Here is an 18,600-nt window from a genome sequence, read left to right as displayed (position 1 = left end):
AGAGTAACATCTAGTTTAGAGTTAATTTATTTTTACTACTAAGATGTGGCTTTTCTGAGGATTCTATCCAATGTCCTCTGTATTATGAGGTCTCTCCACACTGGCTGATGGAAACACAGAGTAGTCTCAGCCCTGTGTGAGCTCCAGGAATTACTCAGCTATTGCCTATCAGTGTTTTTCAACTCCAAGTAGTTTCTTCCCGCTCATATCCAAATCAGTACTTAGAAGAAGACTTGGTGGGGGGATCCTCTGCAGATTCCCAAAGTGCTCTCCCCACTCTCTGTATCTTCCTCTTCTTCATTACTCTGCCCCACAAATTCTGGCCACCTCAACATCCTCAAATTCCAATCCATTCCCCTTAACCTCAGGTAGAATTCTAGGTTCTGATTGGTTTTCCCTTCACGTGCTGTGACCAGGAAACGACCTCCAGGCAGTATCTCTTAGGAACCCCGGTTGTGTGTCATCTGTTGGACAATGCCTGAAAATTGTTGTTTCATGTGTTTTGTCTGGTGTTCAACTTGTTCACAGAAAAAAGCAATTCGCACAGCAGTTAATTCTTCACAGACAGAAGCAGAAGTTCTACCAACTGCAAAACAACCAAAACAACTTGTTAAAAGACAGCATTTGTATGACTGGTCATAAATTATGTATAGAAGAATAGAGATTTTGTGAGAAAGATATGGGCCTGTACAGAGGGGTGAACTTGCAAATGACCATCTTGCACTTGGGGATAGTGTCTGTTTTCCTGATCCTAATCACTGGGAAGGATTCTGTAATCTCTATCAAATAAATTGCAAACACTACCACGCATGGCCTTGGGTCTACTACTGTCTATGACATAAACAGTTTCTCCCTAGAGACTTAGTTGTGAGGGTACAGGGGGAAGGTCACTTTTGGAGGGGTCTGGAAGACCCTTCCCTTTGTGCCTTCGATTCTGTATATATCTTGTGGTCAGATGTCTTGTCATTACCCTCTCTGATAACTCCCCACCCACTTTCCCAATCACTAAACACTTTTTGAAACCATTCAACTCTTTCCTTTCAATGATTGAGCCCTTCATTGTTTCATCAGCTCCTCTTGTGTGAATCTCTGTGAATGTGTGCCAAGTTTGCAGTTTAATGCCTGTCGCATGTAGGAGCCCAATATTATGGTATATAAAGTTTCTACACTGGATATCCATGGACTGAAGAGGGGCCTAGCATTCAGAGTTCCACGCCAGTGAGTTTAGCTTATCCAAGGGTACCTCTAGAATGAGCTCAGAAATTTATTCCAAGTCAGAGTTGCATCCCCCAGGACTTTAGGCTCAGATGGACAACCCCATCATATTTACAGAATCCCTCAAAGATAATTTAAGTTTAAGATTGTCAGCCCACCTGGAGTGCACAGTGTTGACCAGGGTTTCTCAACCTTAGCACTGTTGACATTTGGGGCCAGATAATTCTTTGTTGTTCGGACCATCCTGTGAATTATAGTATGTTTAGCAGCATCCTTGGCATCTACCTACTAGATGTGAATAACATCCTTCTCTTAATTTTGACAACCACAGATGTCTCCAGAATTGCCAAATGTCCCCTAAATGTGCAAAATTGCATAGTTGAGAACTACTGGTAAAGAGGCACTATGGCATGCCAAGCTATAGGGAGCCCACAGAAGTGCACCTCTGGGAACTAAAGCTGAAGAAACCCAAGAGGCCCCTTGGTATCTTCTTGGAAGAGGTTAGTCCAGAGTGTCTGCACCATGTGGAGTATATACTGGGATGACATTGACCTTGGAATGTAAACTCCTGGGATTCTTGGCTCTGCAGATTTGAAGCAGGGTTTTCTTCTCTGCTTTTTAGTTTACTTATTTGAAAATGAGGAATGGTGTTTACATCACAAAACACTGTAGTGAGGACAAAATGAGGTTTTATGTATATATACACCCATACATATACATATATACTTCTTCCAAATGATATAATAATATATAAACATTGAATGAATAATGATTCAAATATAAGTGTACTTATTTGCCACTATGATTAAAAGGGCAATATAGGAAAAATACATTTTCTTCTAATCCATCATGTCGTAATAGTCCTCCCTGTGGTTTGCAGTATGGTTCTGTGCTAGAAGGCACAATAGGAAATCTCTAACTTTAAAAAAAAAAAAAGAAAAAATATCTTTCTAGCAATTAAAATCTCAACTAAATTAGAATGTAAATAGGTTTTTATATTTGCTTCTTAATTTTGCATTCAATAATCTGACTAGAATATGCAAGAATTTAAATGCCTTGATGGGAGATAGTGGCTTTTAGTTCTCTTGGGATTTCATTGTAATAAACCTGGTAAATAATTCAGGAACATATGAGAGGCCAATGAATGGTCAGCACCTGGTGCTATATTGTTTGTGCCTAAGCACACAGACTCCAAAGATGGTACTCTCCACCTGTCACTGTTGTTCTGGCTTAAACATGGGCCCTGTGTTCAGTGGCTATTGAAATAATAGTAATTGATATTTTTGCCTTGTCCAATTTTCCTCCACAATCAAAGGAAACTGTGCTAAGCTGTTTAAAAAACACAAAGCAGAAGTGGCAGCCTCTTTTAGATTACCACTGGTAAAATTTCAAATCTATTTTCTCTATTAAGGGATTGATTGCTTTAAAGAATTAGGGATATGGCTTATCTTTTCTACTGGTGCTAATTTGAGCCTTTTTGCCTTTCTGTCTTTGTTCCATAAGGCTGAGCTTCTCTTTAGATCACATTATTCATATTGCGAGGGTCTTCTGAGAGAAATAACACCATCCTCTGGCCAGCCACTCACTCTGCAGGAGTTCCTAGAGCTCCCCAGTTTCTTTCCCTATTGCCTGAGTAGTCTATCTCACTCGTGTTAGTCTCACAGTTTAAATACAAACAAACAAAGACTCTTGCAGGCAGCTTGGGTACCTTTCTTTGACCCCAGCCGACTGGGCATAGAGAACAAGAGCTAGAGAGAACAAGAGCTAGAGTGACTGACAGATCATGTGTGGAGACAGCATGGGGCACCTGAGCCCAGCACCATCCAGGATCAGACAGAACTTAAGCCATGAGCTGCGTAGAAAGATCTTGGGAGGGCACTGGGTTTCCCAGTATGGAAAAAAGAAAAATGTGGCTCACAAGTCTGAGCTAAGGTCTTTACAGTACTGGGCCATAAAAAGGATCTGAAAAGAAACTGCAGAAAATGTTAGATATGCTTTATCTTTGTTTTAAAAATATTATTTACTATAATGGCTTAAAATATGTTTATTTAAACATATTATATTTGATACCTTTGTAATATATATAATAAAGTGTATAATAAAATATAACTATATAATTAAAATAGATGATATTTTAAAACCTCTGTAATAAATCATTTACTGTGTGTGTGTGTGTGTGCCTTTGTTTAACAGGTTTAATTGCTTTCCTTTCTTCAGGAACCAGAGTGAGGGTACTCGAACAGTGACTGCCATCTGGTGGTTAACCAGAATCATCACCTTGTGTAGCCTGATGGTTACTAAGATGTCCACTCTTGACTCACATGGCATGCACTGGCAGCAGGGGACCAGTTGAAGGATGTCTGATTTTGGAGGGTGACCAGTCGAAGGATGTCTGATGAAGGAGCCTAGTGAAATAACCCTTTGCTTCTACCTGAATGGGTTGTTCACTCTGGATTCTGAGCCTGCAGCCAGCTCCAAAATGGGGCCTCTGAAGAAAAGATTTGAGTTGCTCTTGTGTTTTAGTCAAAGATCTGCATCCCTACCAGTGGGTAACCAAGACTGTGAATAAGCACACGCCAACAGGGGCATGTGGTGACATGGAGCCTGAAATAAACTGCTCTGAATTGTGTGACAGCTTTCCTGGCCAGGAGCTGGATCGGAGACTCCTTCATGATCTCTGCAAGACAACAATTGTAAGTGAGCAGCCACAGGATGCCAGGGCTGCTCAGATGTATGTGGTGGTGGTGGTGGTGTTGGGGAGGAGGAGGTGGAGGGAAAGGGGGACGAGGAAGGGGAGGACTGGGAGGAGGAGCTGCTCATGCAGGATACGTATTTCCCAGCACTTGGTGACGATGGGGCAGTTTGGTTTTGACCTATAGAAAATCCTTCATTCCTAACAGCTCTTCCTTATTCTGTCCTCAGACATCTTCCCACCATGGCAGTAAGACCATCTCTTCATTATCTCCTGTCCTCTTGGGTATTGTTTGGACTTTTCTCAGCTGTGGACTTCTGCTGATACTTTTCTTTCTTGCCTTTACAATTCGCTGCAGGAAGAACAGGTAAGTAGCCCAGTTTCTCATCACATAACTGAATCATGAAACCCCAAATGTTACTATCTTTTGGCAGCACAAGCCACTAGCTGGTCTCCCACTACAGGATTAAGCCACATGAGACATTCCCTCTGAAATAGTCTACCTGTTGAGAAGGGGAAAGATCTAGGTCAGTATTGTGCTAACTACTGCAAGGGTATCCAAAGAAGAGAATGAAGAGTCTCTCTCTATAATGGAGGTACAATCCTTCTGAGAAGATGAGGTATTTATATTTAAATTGAAGACCATGTAGAGGATTCCAAAACAACACAAAAACTTGAGGACAGCACAGCAGAACCAGTCTGGGTGAGTTAGGGTTTCTGCAAAAGCAGTGAAGCACTGCTACCTGGCTATTTGCTAGATAATTCTGGCTGACTAGAAAGTGACCAGCTCACCAAGGTAAGTATGGCTCCCAGGATTCGCAAAAGAAGCAAAATGGTGACTTTTTTCTGAAGGGACTTATAACACCTTGCCTTGGAGGCAACTTCATCCTTCCTCAGGGCCATCCCATCTCTCCCACCCCAACACTGTACCCTCATCCTACCACAGCTGTCCCAGGGTGCCTCATGAGAAGCCCTGCTCCAGCCCTCTCCTTAGCCCACAGCTGACTTCTAGATGGAGCCCACAATCAGAAATTAACAACTTCCTCAAACCAGCCAAACTCATCCAGCCCCACTCCAGTCTTACCCTGTATGGTGACCAAGCATGTCGTGCTCCCTTGCCTGTGGATTTGACACTCAGATGAGAATCGGTCAGTTGCATTTTGGGAGGCTGTTTTGCCATGTTAGGCATGGAGGACATGGAATTGTTAAGCAGCAGTGATTGGTTGTTGGGTCAGCCTCAGCATGGTGGTGATATGTGGCACTCCAACTAGAGTATACCCCAGAGACTGCCTCAGCCACTTTTCATTCTGTTCCTCAAGCACACTACACTGACTCCCATCTCAAGGCTTTTGTACTTACTGTTCCCTCTGCCTGGAAGTCCTCCTCAGATATTCCCATGACTAGTTCCTTCTCATCTTATAGGTCTTGGCTCCAGTGTCACCTCTTCAGAGACACCTTCCCTGATCATCCTATCTAAAGTAGCATCTCTACCCATGATCACCCCCTCATCTCATTCCATATCCTATCAGCCCGTTTTGTGTTCCTTATAGCAAGCATAGTCTGCTATTACCATATTTGTTGATTTACCTGTTGATTGTCTGTATCCCCTACCAGAATGGAAGTCTGTGGACACAGGGACTTTGCCTGTCCTCTTGTGCTCACCACTGTGTCTCCAGCATTTAGAACAGACTCTGGGACATAATAGGTGCTCAGTAAATATGCATCCAGTGATCCTGGGAGGAAAGAGATTTAAATCCCAACGGTGGCTGCTGCCAACAAAATGACTGGGAAAATCATGCATTTCAAGGTTAGAGAACTATGAAGTACAGTCTTTTCAGCTGTAACATGTTTCTATAATGCAAAGTAATACTCAATTGGTATTACCCAGTTGGTAATAAGAAAATTTTGTCATTGATTCATATGTTACTTTTCCCCCAGCAAATCAATAATTTAAACATTCAGGGGCAAGCTTTCTCACAGCTAGTAAAGGAAGCTTTAAGCTTGGCAGTTCCTTCCCTTAGGGCAAGTAGTGGCTGGCTTAATGGCTTAAGAACTTGTGTCTTCCCTAGAAGATGAGGCTGTAGGAGTAGATGAAGAAGCGGAGAAGAGATTTGCCTTATGTTTAAAAACTTCAGTTGATTGTTAAAGAAAGCACAGACCCAGAGCAGATTTTTAATTTTTTGACAATGTTATCTATTGGAGATGAATGCCCCTGAGGACCTGTGTCTTGAGATTTAAGACTGTAGAAGTTGACTTTGATCCTGGGTACAAATGATAGTGGACATTTACTGGGTGGTAGTGTTTTAGTTGGAATAATTAATATTTTATTAATACTCTTGTTACAAAGTTAACTGTTTTGAGTGTTATGACCCCATCCTATTCCCCACAGTCTATTATTTTTACATATAATTTTGCAGAATACAAGGTTTATCAAGTATTTATATATCCTGTTAAAACAGGAACACCTGTAAACAGCATTATACTAGAAACCCTTATATTTCTTTCACTCTATTAAAGATTTTGCTGCCTGTTTTGTTTGCAGTGGGAGCATGACTTGGCATAAAGAATAAAATATTAAGAGGTACTGTGAATAGAAACGCATTTTACAATTAAGTGGCTTACAAGGTCAGACAAGGAAAGATAAAATAACCCAGTTTCAAAAGTGTTTTATTGAACAATAAATTTGTTAAAAGATGCAGCATCACAATCAGATGCTTTATTTCGTTACAATTCTGTGGTCTCTAAATTTGAGACTGTGTGTGTGAGTATTCACGTGTGTGTACATGCAAGAAAGGAGAGGAAGAAAAATATTTTAACACAATAAAAAAATACAAAAATGTTTAAATCCAGTTGCAGATATTGAATTTTTGATAAAAATTTCAAAAACCAATAAAGATAAAGAAAACTTGAACACTGTCAACCAACTTGACCCAATTGACATTTATATTACCTTTCACCCAACAACAGCAGAATACATATTCTTTTGAAGTACACATGGAACATTTACCAAGATATATCATATTCTGGGCCATAGAAAAGTCTCATTAAATTTAAAACGATTCAAGCTAGATGCAGTGGCTCATGCCTGTAATCCCAGCACTTTGGGATGCTGAGGCGGATAGATCCCCAGAGGTCCGGAGTTTGAGACCAGCCTGGCCAACATGGTGAAAACCCATCTCTACTAAAAATACAAAAATTAGATGGGTGTGGTGGCATGCACCTGTAGTCCCAGCTGAGGGACTACAGCTGAGGGAGGCTGAGGCAGGAGAACCCAGGAGGCAGAGGTTGCAGTGAGCTGAGATCATGCCACTGCACTCCAGCCTGGGCGACAGAGCAAGACTTTGTCTCAAAAAAAAAAAAAAAAGTTAAAGGATTCAAGTCATATAAAGTATGTTTTCTGACAATGAAATTAAAATGGAAATCAATAACAGAAAGATCTCTGGAAAATCCTGAAATATTTAGAAACTACATAGAACACTTTAAAATGACCCATGGTCAAAAAAGAAATCAAAAGGAAAACTAGAAAATATTGACCAGAATTAAAATGAAAATACCACCTAGATTTGTTGGATGCCACTAAAGCAGTATTGGGGGAAATCTAGAGCACTAAACCCCATATTAGAAAAGAAGAAACGTCTCAAATCCATGACCTCATCTTCTACCTTACAAACAGAAAAAAAGAGCAAATGAGACCCAAAGTAAGTAGAAGAAAGGAAATAATAAAGATCAGGTTAGGAAATAAAATAGGAAACAGAAAACAATAGGAAAAAAGTCAGTAAAGCCAGAAGCTATGAAGATAAGTAAAACTGATCAACCTCTAGCCAAAGTGATCAGAAAAAAAAGAAATAAGATACAATTACCCAAATAAGGAATGGGAGAGGTGACATCACTATAGATTCTGCAGATATGAGGGATAAGGTAATGTTGTAAACAACTATGGTAGGTAGCCTCTAAGATGTTCTTCAATGATTCCCACCTCCTTGTAGTCACACTCCTATGAAGTCCTCTCTCCTTGAGTATGAGGTGAACTTACTAACTTGCTTACTAGTGAGATGTCACTTTTGGCATTAGTTCACAAAAACTGTGGCTTCATCTTAGATCTGTCTCATTGTCCCACTAACTCACTCTGTGGGAGGCCAGCTGTTGTGTTATAAGCTGTCCTGTAAAGAGGCCCCCATTGGCAAGGAACTGATGTTTCCAGCCTGCAGCCAGCAAGTACCTGGGACTTGCTAACAGCCATGTCAGTGAACTTTGAAACAGGTGACACCTTGACTGTATTCTTATGTGAAAACCTGAGCCACAGGCACCCAACTAAGCTGTGCCTTAGAAATATTACCAGTTCAACTCAAACTCTTCTAAAAAAACTGAAAATAAGGAAGTAATTCCCAACTCATTCTATGAGGACAACATTACCCTGATTTCAAAATTGAATAGGAAGAAGGAGAAGGAGAAGGAGAAGGAGGAAGAGGAAGAGGAAGAAGAAGAAGAAGAAGGAGGGAGGGGAGGGGGAGGGGAGGAGGAGGAAAGCTGCAGGCTAATATGTCCTATAAACATAGATTTAAAATTTTAAACAAAATTTTAACAAATTGAGTATGACCAAATGTTAAAAAGAGAATACATCATCGTGACAACGTGAGGTTTATCCCTGGAATGCAAGCTTTGTTTAATATCTAAAGATTGATCAATAACTCATGACATTTACCAACTAAAAAAGAAAACTATGTGATCATCTCAGTAGATACAGAAAAATTTTTTTACAAACTTCAACATCAATTTCTGATAAAGTCTCAACAAACTAAGCATAGAACAGAACTTCCTCCCCACTGCGCAGCACAGCTGCTGTGGCAGATTGTGGCCAGACTGCTTCTTTAAGTGGGACCCCGATCCATCCCTCCTCACTGGGCAGGACCTCCCTGTGAGAATTTCAGCAACTCCAGCCAGGGTTTTATGGACAGAACTCTGATCTCTCTGGGACAGAGCCCCTCAGGGGAGGGGTGGCCACAGTCTCTGTGGTTCAGCCAACTTAGCCTTTCCTGCCTGCTGGCTCTGGAGAGTCTGGGAAGTCTGGACAAAAGGGGATCCCCCCCAGTGCAGTGCACCCAGTCCCCCAAGGGGCAGCCAGACTGCTTCTTGAGGCAGGTCCCTGATCCCATTCCTCCTGACTGGGTGAGAACTCCCAAGGGATCCCCAGACACCTCTTACAGGAGTGTTCGGGCCAGCATCAGGTTGGAGCAGGCAGCCGTCTTTGCTATTTTGCACGCTTTGCTGGTGATAGTGATACCTCCAGGTGCAGGAGGGACCCAGGTGATTAGAGTCTGGAGTGGACCCCCAGCAAACCACAGCAGCCCTGCAGAAGAGGGGCCTGACTGTTAAAAGAAAAACAGAAAGCAGCAACAACAACATAAACAAAAAAGACCCCCAAAAAAACCCATTGAAAGGTCAGCAACCTCGAAGACTGAAGGTAGATAAGCCCACAAAGATGAGAAAGAATCAATGCAAAAATGCTGAAAACTCAAAAAGCCAGAGTGCCTTTTCTCCTCCAAATGATTGTAATACCTCTCCAGCAAGGGCACAGAACTGGACTGAGACTGAGATGGCTGAATTGACAGAAGTAGCCTTCAGAATGAGGGTAATAACGAACTTTGCTGAGCTAAAGGAGCATGTTCTAACCCAATGCAAAGAAGCTAAGAATCATGATAAAACATTACAGGAGCTGATAACCAGAGTAGCCAGTTTAGAGAGGAACATAAAACACCTAATGGAGCTGAGAAACACAATGTGAGAACTTCACAATCCAATCACTAGTGTCTATAGCTGAGTAGACCAAGCAGCAGAAAGAATCTCAGAGCTTGAAAACTGTCTTTCTGAAATAAGACAGGCAGACAAAAATAGAGAAAAAAGAATGAAAACAAACAAAACCTCCAAGAAATATGGGATTATGTAAAAAGACCAAACCTACAACTGATTGGGGTACCTGAAAGAGACGGGGAGAATGGAACCAAAGTTGGAAAACATACTTCATGATGTCATCCAGGAGAACCTCGCCAACCTAGCAAGACAGGCTAACATTCAAATTCAGGAAATGTGGAGAACCCCAGTAAGATACTCCACAAGAAGATCAACCCCAAAACACATAATCGTCACATTATCCAGGGTCAAAATGAAAGAAAAAATGTTAAGGGCAGCCAGAGAGAAAGGCCAGGTCATCTACAAAGAGAAGCCCATCAGACTAACAGTGAACCTCTCAGCAGAAATCCTAGAAGCCAAAGAGACTGGAGGCCAATATTCAACATTTTTTTTTTTTTTTTTTTTTTGAGACTGATTCTCGCTCTGTTGCCCAGGCTGGAGTGCAGTGGCGCAATCTCAGCTCACTGCAAGCTCCGCCTCCCAGGCTCACGCCATTCTCCTGCCTCAGCCTTCCGAGTAGCTGAGACTACAGGCACCTGCCACCGCGCCCGACTAATTTTTTGTATTTTTAGTAGAGACAGGGTTTCACTGTGTTAGCTAGGATGGTCTAGATCTCCTGACCTCGTGATCCGCCCGCCTCGGCCTCCCAAAGTGCTGGGATTACAGGCGTGAGCCACTGCACCCGGCCTCAACATTCTTAAGGAAAAGAATTTCCAACCCAGAATTTCATATCAGGCCAAATTAAGCTTCATAAGTGAAGGAGAAATAAGATCCTTTTCAGACAAGCAAATGCTGAGGGAATTGTTACAACCAGGACTGCCCTGCAAGTGCTCCTGCAGGAAGCACTAAATATGGAATGAAAAAACTTACCAGGCACTACAAAAACACACTGAAGTACACAGACCAGTGACACTATGAAGGAATCACATAAACAAATTGGCAAAATAAACAGCTAGCGTCATGATGACAGGATCAAATTCACACATAACAACACTAACCTTAAATGTAAATGGGCTAAATGCCCCAATTAAAAGACACAGAATGGCAAGCTGGCTAAAGAGCAAAGACCCGTCAGCATCAGCAAACACCCAGATGCTCTCTTCCAGAGACCCATCTCAAGTGCAGAGACACACATAGGTTCAAAATAAAGGAATGGAGGAAAATTTACCAAGCCAATGGAAAACAGAAAAAAGTAAGGGTTGCAGTCCTAGTTTCTGACAAAACAGACTTTAAACCAACAAAGATAAAACAGACAAGGGCATTCCATAATGGTAAAGGGCTCAATTCAACAAGTAGCGCTAACTATCCTAAATACATATGCACCTAATATAGGAACAACCAGATGCATAAACCAAGTTCTTAGAGACCTACAAAGAGACTTAGACTCCCACACAATAATAGTGAAAGAATTTAACACTCCACTGACAATATTAGACAGGTCATTGAGACAGAAAATTAATAAAGATATTCAGGACCTGAACTAAACCCTAGATCAAATGGACCTGATAGATATCTACAGAACTTTCCACCCAAAAACAACAGAATATACATTCTTCTTATAGCCACATGGCACTCTAAAATTGATCATATAATCAGAAGTAAAACACTCCTTAGCAAATGCAGAAGAACTGAAATCATAACAAACAGTCTCTCCAACCACAGCACAATCAAATTAGAACTCAAGATTAAGAAATTCACTCAAACCCATACAACTACATGGAAATGAACAACCTGCTCCTGAATGACTCCTAGGTAAATAATGAAATTAAGGCAGAAATCAAGAAATTCCTTGAAACTAATGACAACAAAGAGACAATGTACCAGAATCTCTAGGACACAGCTAAAGCTGTGTTGAGAGAATTTATAGCACTCATCAAAAAGCTAGAAAGATCTCAAATCCACAACCTAACATCACAACTAAAAAAACTAGACAACCAAGAAGAAACAAATCCCAAAGCTAGCAGAAGACAAGAAATAACCAAGATTGGATTGGAACTGAAGGAGATAGAGACACAAAAAAAATTTCAAGAAACCAACAAATCCAGGAGCTGTTTTTTTTTTTTTCTGGAAAAAAAATTAATAAAATAGACTGTTACCTAAACTAATAAAGAAAGAGAAGAATCAAATAGACACAATGACAAATGATAGGGGGGATATCACCACTGACCTCACAGAAATACAAACAACCATCAGAGAATGCTATAAACACCTCTATGCACATAAACTAGAAAATCTAGAAGGAATGGGTAAATTCCTGGGCGCAAACACTTTCCCAAAACTGAACCAGGAAGAAATTGAATCCCTGAATAGACCAATAATGAGTTCTGAAATTCAGGCAGTAACAAATAGCCTAGCAGCCAAAAAAATCCCAGGAACAGATGAATTTACAGCTGAATTCTACCAGAGGTACAAAGAGGAGCTGGTACCATTTCTTCTGAAACTATCTCAAACAATTGAAAAGGAGGGACTCCTCCCTAACTCATTCTATGAGACCAGCATCATCCTGATACCAAAACCTGGCAGAGACACAATAAAAAAACAAAACCTCAGACAAATATCCCTGATGAACATCAATACAAAAATCCTCAATAAAATACTGGCAAACCAAATCCAGCAGCACATCAAAAAGCTTATCCACCACGATCAAGTTGGCTTCATCCCTGAGATTCAAGGTTGGTTCAACATATGCAAATCAATAAATGTAACTCATCACATAAACCACATGATTATCTCGATAGACACAGAAAAGGCCTTCAACGTCTCTTCAATAAACTCTCAATAAACTAAGTATTGAGGAATATACCTCAAAATAACAAGAACCATCTATGACAAACCCACAGCCAGTGTCATACTAAGTAGGCAAAAGCTGGAAGCATTCCCCCTGAAAACTGGCACAAGACAAGGATGGCGTCTCTCACCACTTTTATTCAACCTATTATTGGAAGTTCTGGCCAGGGCAATCAGGCAAGAGAAAGAAATAAAGTGTATTTAAATAGGAAGAGAAGAAGTCAAACTGTCTTTGTTTGCAGATGACATGATCCTATGTCTAGAAAACCCCATCATCTCAGCCCAAAAGCTTCTTAAGCTGATAAGCAACTTCAGCAAAGTCTCAGGATACAAAATCAATGTGCAAAAATTGCTAGCATTCCTATAAACCAAAAACAGGCAAGCAGAGAGCCAAATCATGAATGAACTCCCATTCACAGTTGCTACAAAGAATAAAATACTTAGGAATACAGCTAACAAGGGAAGTGCAGGGCCTCTTCAAGGAGAACTACAAACCACTGCTCAAGGAAATCAGAGAGGACACAAGCAAATGGAAAAACATTTCATGCTCATGGATAGGTAGAATCAATATTGTGAAAATGGCCATATGGCCCAAAGAAATTTATAGATTGAATGCTATTCCCATTAAACTACCATTGACATTCTTCACAGAATTAGAAAAAACTATTTTAAAATTCATATGGAACCAAAAAAGAGCCCCAATAGCCCCAATATCGTTTTGCTTAGGATTCTAAGCAAAAAGAATAAAGCTGGAGGCATCATGCTACCTGACATCAAACTATAGTACAAGGCTACGGTAAACAAAACCTCATGGTACTAGTACAAAAACAGATACATAGACCAATGGAACAGAATAGAGAACTCAGAAATAAGACCACACACCTACAAACATCTGATATTCAACAAATCTGACAAAAATGAGCAATGGGGAAAGGACTCCCTATTTCATAAATGGTGCTGCAAAAACTGGCTAGCCATATGTAGAAAATTGAAAGTGGACCCCTTCCTTACAGCGATACAAAAATTAACTCAAGATGGATTAAAGGCTTAAATGTAAAACCCAAAACTGTAAAATCCCTAGACAAAAATCTAGGCAATACCATTCAGGACATAGACATTTCATGACAAAAATGCCAAAGGCAATTGCAACAAAACCAAAAATTGGCAAATGGGATCTAATTAAAGAGCTTCTGCACAGCAAAAGAAACTGTCATCAGAGTGAACAGACAACCTGCAGAATGGGAGAAAATTTTTGCAATCTATCCATCTGACAAAGGTATAATATCCAGAATCTACAAGGAACTTCAACAAATTTACAAGAAAAAAATAACCCCATTAAAAAGTGGGCAAAGGGCATGAACAGTCACTTCTCAAAAGAAGACATACATGCAGCCAACAAACATGAAAAAAAGCTCAACATCACAGATCATAAGAGAAATGCAAATCAAAACCACAATGAGAAGTGGGTGGGTCACTTGAGGTCAGGAGTTCAAAACTAGCCTGGCCAACATGGCAAACCTTGTCTCTACTAAAAATACAAAAATTAGCCAAGCGTGGTGGTGAGCACCCGTAATTCCAGCTACTCAGGAGGCTGAAGCACAAGAATTGCTTGGACCCAGGTATTGCTTGAACCCAGGAGGCAGAGGTTGCAATGAGCTGAGATCTACACTCCAGCCTGGGTGACAGAGTGAGACAATGTCTCAAAAATAAAAATAAAATAAAATAAAATAAAATAAAATAAAATAAAATAACCCATGATGAGATACCATCTCTTGCCAGTCAGAATGGTGATTATTAAAAAGTCAAGAAACAACAGATGCTGGTGAGGTTGTGGAGAAAAAGGAATGCTTTTACACTGTTGATTGGAATGTAAATTAGTTCAACCATTGTGGAAGGCAGTGTGGCAATTCCTCAAAGATCTAGAATCAGAAATACCATTTGACCCAGCAGTCTTATTACGGGATATATACCCAGGAATAAAAATCATTCTATTATAAAGATACATGCATGCATAACTTCACTGCAGGACTATTCACAATAACAAAGACATGGAATCAACCCAAATGCCCATCAATGATAGACTGGATAAAGAAAATGTGGTACATATATACCATGGAATACTATGCGGCCATAACAAGGAATAAGATCATGTCCTTTGCAGGGCCCTGGATGGAGCTGGAAGCTGTTATCCTTAGCAAACTAATGCAGGAACAGAAAACCAAACACTGCATGTTCTCACTTATAAGTGGGAGCTGAACTGTGAGAACACATAGACACATATGGGGAGAACAACACACACTGGGGCCTGTTGGGGAAGGTTGGGGGGAGGGAGAGCATAAGGAAGAACAGCTAATGGATGCTGGGCTTAATACCTAGGTGATGGGTTGATCTGTGCAGCAAACCACCTGGCACATGTTTACCTATGTAACAAACCTGCACAGGTACCCTGGAACTTAAAAGTTAAAAAAATTTTAAAAAGAAGAGAACTTCCTCAACCTGATAATGTGCATCTATAAAGAAACCTATACCTAACATCATTTTTAATGGTAAAAGACCAAATCCTTTCCCATTAGGATCAGAAAGAAGACAAGATATCCACTCTCACGACTTCTATTCAGCATTGGAGGTTTTAGCCAGTGCAATAAGGTAAGAAAAATAAACAAAAGTAACCTCCTTTTTAAAAAAAGTAAGAATGAAAATATTTTTACCCTCAGATGACCTGATCATCTATGTAGAAAATCCAGTGAAACATTTAAAAGGAAGAAACAGGGCAGGCATGGTAGCTCACCCACCCAAAGTGTAATCCCACCACTTTGGGAAGCTGAGACAGAAGGATCACTTGAGGTCAGGAGTTCAAAACTAGCCTGGGCACAGAGTGAGACCTTGGCTCTATAAAAAATGAAAAAATTAGCTGGGCACGGTGATGCATAGCTTTAGACCCAGACACTTAGAAGGCTGAGGTGGGAGGATTGCTTGAACCCAGGAGTTTGAGGCTACAGTGAGCTGAGATTGTGCCACTGCACTCCAAACTGGGTGACAGAGCCAGACTCTATCTCTAAACAAAACAAAACTACTAGAACTAATACATGAGTTTAGCAAGGTTACAGGATACAAGATCAATGTACAACACTCAACTGTATTTCCATATACTAACAACAAACAATTGAAAAAGTGAAATTAAAAGCAATACCATTTACAACAGCATCAAATAGATGAAATATTTAGGGATAACCTAACAAGCAATGTGAAATGCCTGTACACTGAAAACTTTAAAACATTGCTAAGAGAATTTAAAAAAATCCAAATAAATGGAGATAACTTGTGTTGCTGGGTTGGAAGACTCAATATTGTTTAAATGTCAGTTCTTCCCTAGTTGATTTATAGACTTGATCCAATAACAGTCACATTTCCTTTTTTTGTATAAATTGACAAACTGATTATAAAATTCATGTGAAAATATGAAGGACCTAGAATAGACAAAACAACTTTTAAAAAGAATGAATTTGGAAGACTAGGACCACCTGATTTCAAGACATTACAAAACTAACAGTAATGCAGATAGTTTGGTACTGGGCAAAGATAGACATATTCATCAACAGAACAGAATAGACTCCAGAAATAAATCCACATGTATATGGTCAACTGATTTTCAACAAAGGTACAAAGGCAATTCAGTGGAGAAAGGACAGTCTTTTCAGCAAATAGTGCTGGAACAAATGGATATCCATATGCAAAAATGAACTTTGATCTAGCTACATGTTACACCATATTAAGAAATTAACTCAAAATGGATCACAGACCTATTTATAAAACCTAAACTTGTAAAGTTTATAAAAGAAAACATATAAGAAAAATTTTGTGACCTTGGAATAAGCAAATATTTCTTAGGTACAATACCAAAAGCATGGTCCATAAAAGAAAACACTGATGAATTAGACTTTATAATCATTAAGAACATCTTCTCTTTCAAAGAGAATCTTAAGAGAATGAGAAAAAGCCACAGACTAGAATAAAATATTTGAAATCATATATCTTGCTGGGCGTGGTGGCTCATGCCTGTAATCCCAGCACTTTAGGAGGTTGAGGTGGGTGGATCACCTGAGGTCAGGAGTTCAAGACCAGCCTGGCCAACATGGTGAAACCCCGTCTCTGCTAAAAATACAAAAAAAAAAAATGAGCCATGCGTGGTGGCAGGCACCTGTAATCCTAGCTACTCAGAGGCTGAGGCAGGAGAATTGCTTGAACTCAGGAAGCAGAGGTTGCAGTGAGCCAAGAATGCTCCATTGCACTCCAACCTGGGTGACAACAGTGAAACTCCATCTCAAAAAAAAAAGAAAAAAGAAACTCTAAAAACGCAATACAGTAGTGCTTCCTTATCTGTGGTTTTGCTTTCCATGGTTTCAGTTACCTGTGGTCAACCATGGCCTGAAAATATTAAATGGAATATTCCAGAAATAATCAATTCATAGGTTTTAAATTGTACACCTTTCTGAGGAGCATGGTGAAATCTCATGCTGTTTCACTCTGGCCCACCCAGGACATGAATCCTCCTTTTGTCCAACATATCCATGCCATATACACTACCTGCCTGTTAGTCTCTTAGTAGCCATCTTGGTTATCAGATTGCCTGTCATGGTATTGAAGTGCTTTGTGTTCAAGTAACCCTTATTTTGCGGTGGCCCCAAAGTTCAAGAGTAGTGATGCTGACATATTGTTATAATTTGATATGGTTTGGCTCTGTGTCCCCACCCAAATCTCATCTCAAATTGTAATCCTCACCTGTCAAGGGAGGGACCTGGTGGAAGGTGATTGGATGATGGGGGCAGTTTCCCTCATGCTGTTCTCATGATAGTGAGGGAGTTCTCACAAGATCTGGTTGTTTGATAAGTGTCTGTCCCTTTCCCCTGCACACTCTCTCTCTCCTGCCACCTTGTGAAGATGTGTCTTGCTTCCCCTTTGCCTTCCGCCATTATTGTAAGTTTCCTGGGGCCTCCCCAGCCATGCACAACTGTGAATCAATTAAACCTGTTTTTCTTTATAAATTATTCAGTCTCATGTAGTACCTTTATAGCAGTGTGAGAACAGACTAATACATAATTGTTTTATTATTAGTTATGGTTGCCAATCCCTTACTGTGCCTAATTTATAAATTAAACTTTATTATAGGTATATATGTATAGGAAAAAACAGTATATATAGGGCTCAGTACTATCCATGGTTTCAGGCATCCATTGGGGGTCTTGGAATGCATCCCCCCTCAGATAAGGGGAACTACTGTAATAAGAAAACAAACAATTCAATATTTTAAAATGGGTAAAAGATTTCAACAGATACTTCACCAAAGAAGATATATGGATGACAAATAAGCATATGAAAAGATGTCCAATACCATTAGTCATTAAGGAAATGCAAATTAAAACTACATTAAAATACCACTACACACTTATTAGAATGGCTAAAATTAAAAAGACTGAGTAAATCCCATGTTGGCACACACTGCTGATGAGAACATAATTTGGTCCAACCATTTCACTTTGGAAGGCAGTCTGGGAGATTATTTATTTATTTATTCCATTCCTGGCTGATTTTTTTTATAGAAATAGAATTTCGCTATGTTCCTCAGGTTGGTCTCAAACTCTTGGGCTCAAGCAATCTGCCTGCCTTGGCCTCTCAAAGTGCTTGCATTGCAGGCATGAGCCACTGTGCCCGGCCATGGCAGTTTCTTTAAAAGTTCAGCATACACCTATGATGTGATCTAGCTATGCCACTCTTAGGTTTTTACCCGAGAGAAATGAAACTGCATGTCCATACAAAGACTCGTATGCCAATGTTCATAGCAACTTTCTTTGCAATAGCCAAAAACTGGAAATAGCACAAATACCCATTAGCAAGTGAATGGCTAAACAAATTGTAGTATATCCATACAATAGAATCCTGCTCAGCAATTTAAAACATGAATTATTGATACTTGGAAGAACAAAGATGAATCTCAAAATAAT

General features: G+C 40.1%; 1 protein-coding gene across 1 annotated transcript in view; it reads left to right on the top strand.

Annotated features, from left to right (window-relative positions):
• GPR156 (G protein-coupled receptor 156) overlaps nt 1-18,600 on the top strand; it is a 123,823-nt gene that overhangs the window by 37,305 nt on the left and 67,918 nt on the right. Inside the window, exons 2-3 of the mRNA XM_054482773.2 lie at nt 3,433-3,908; nt 4,138-4,274. Of these exons, the coding sequence (XP_054338748.1) occupies nt 3,813-3,908; nt 4,138-4,274 (233 nt within the window). The 5' untranslated portion in view covers nt 3,433-3,812. The remainder of the gene's footprint in view (nt 1-3,432; nt 3,909-4,137; nt 4,275-18,600) is intronic.

The sequence above is a fragment of the Pongo pygmaeus genome, chromosome 2 (genome assembly GCF_028885625.2).
Source record: "Pongo pygmaeus isolate AG05252 chromosome 2, NHGRI_mPonPyg2-v2.0_pri, whole genome shotgun sequence".
NCBI classification, from domain to species: Eukaryota; Metazoa; Chordata; class Mammalia; order Primates; family Hominidae; genus Pongo; species Pongo pygmaeus.
Note: the sequence above shows the minus strand (reverse complement) of the source record. Positions and strands in the feature narration are given on the sequence as shown.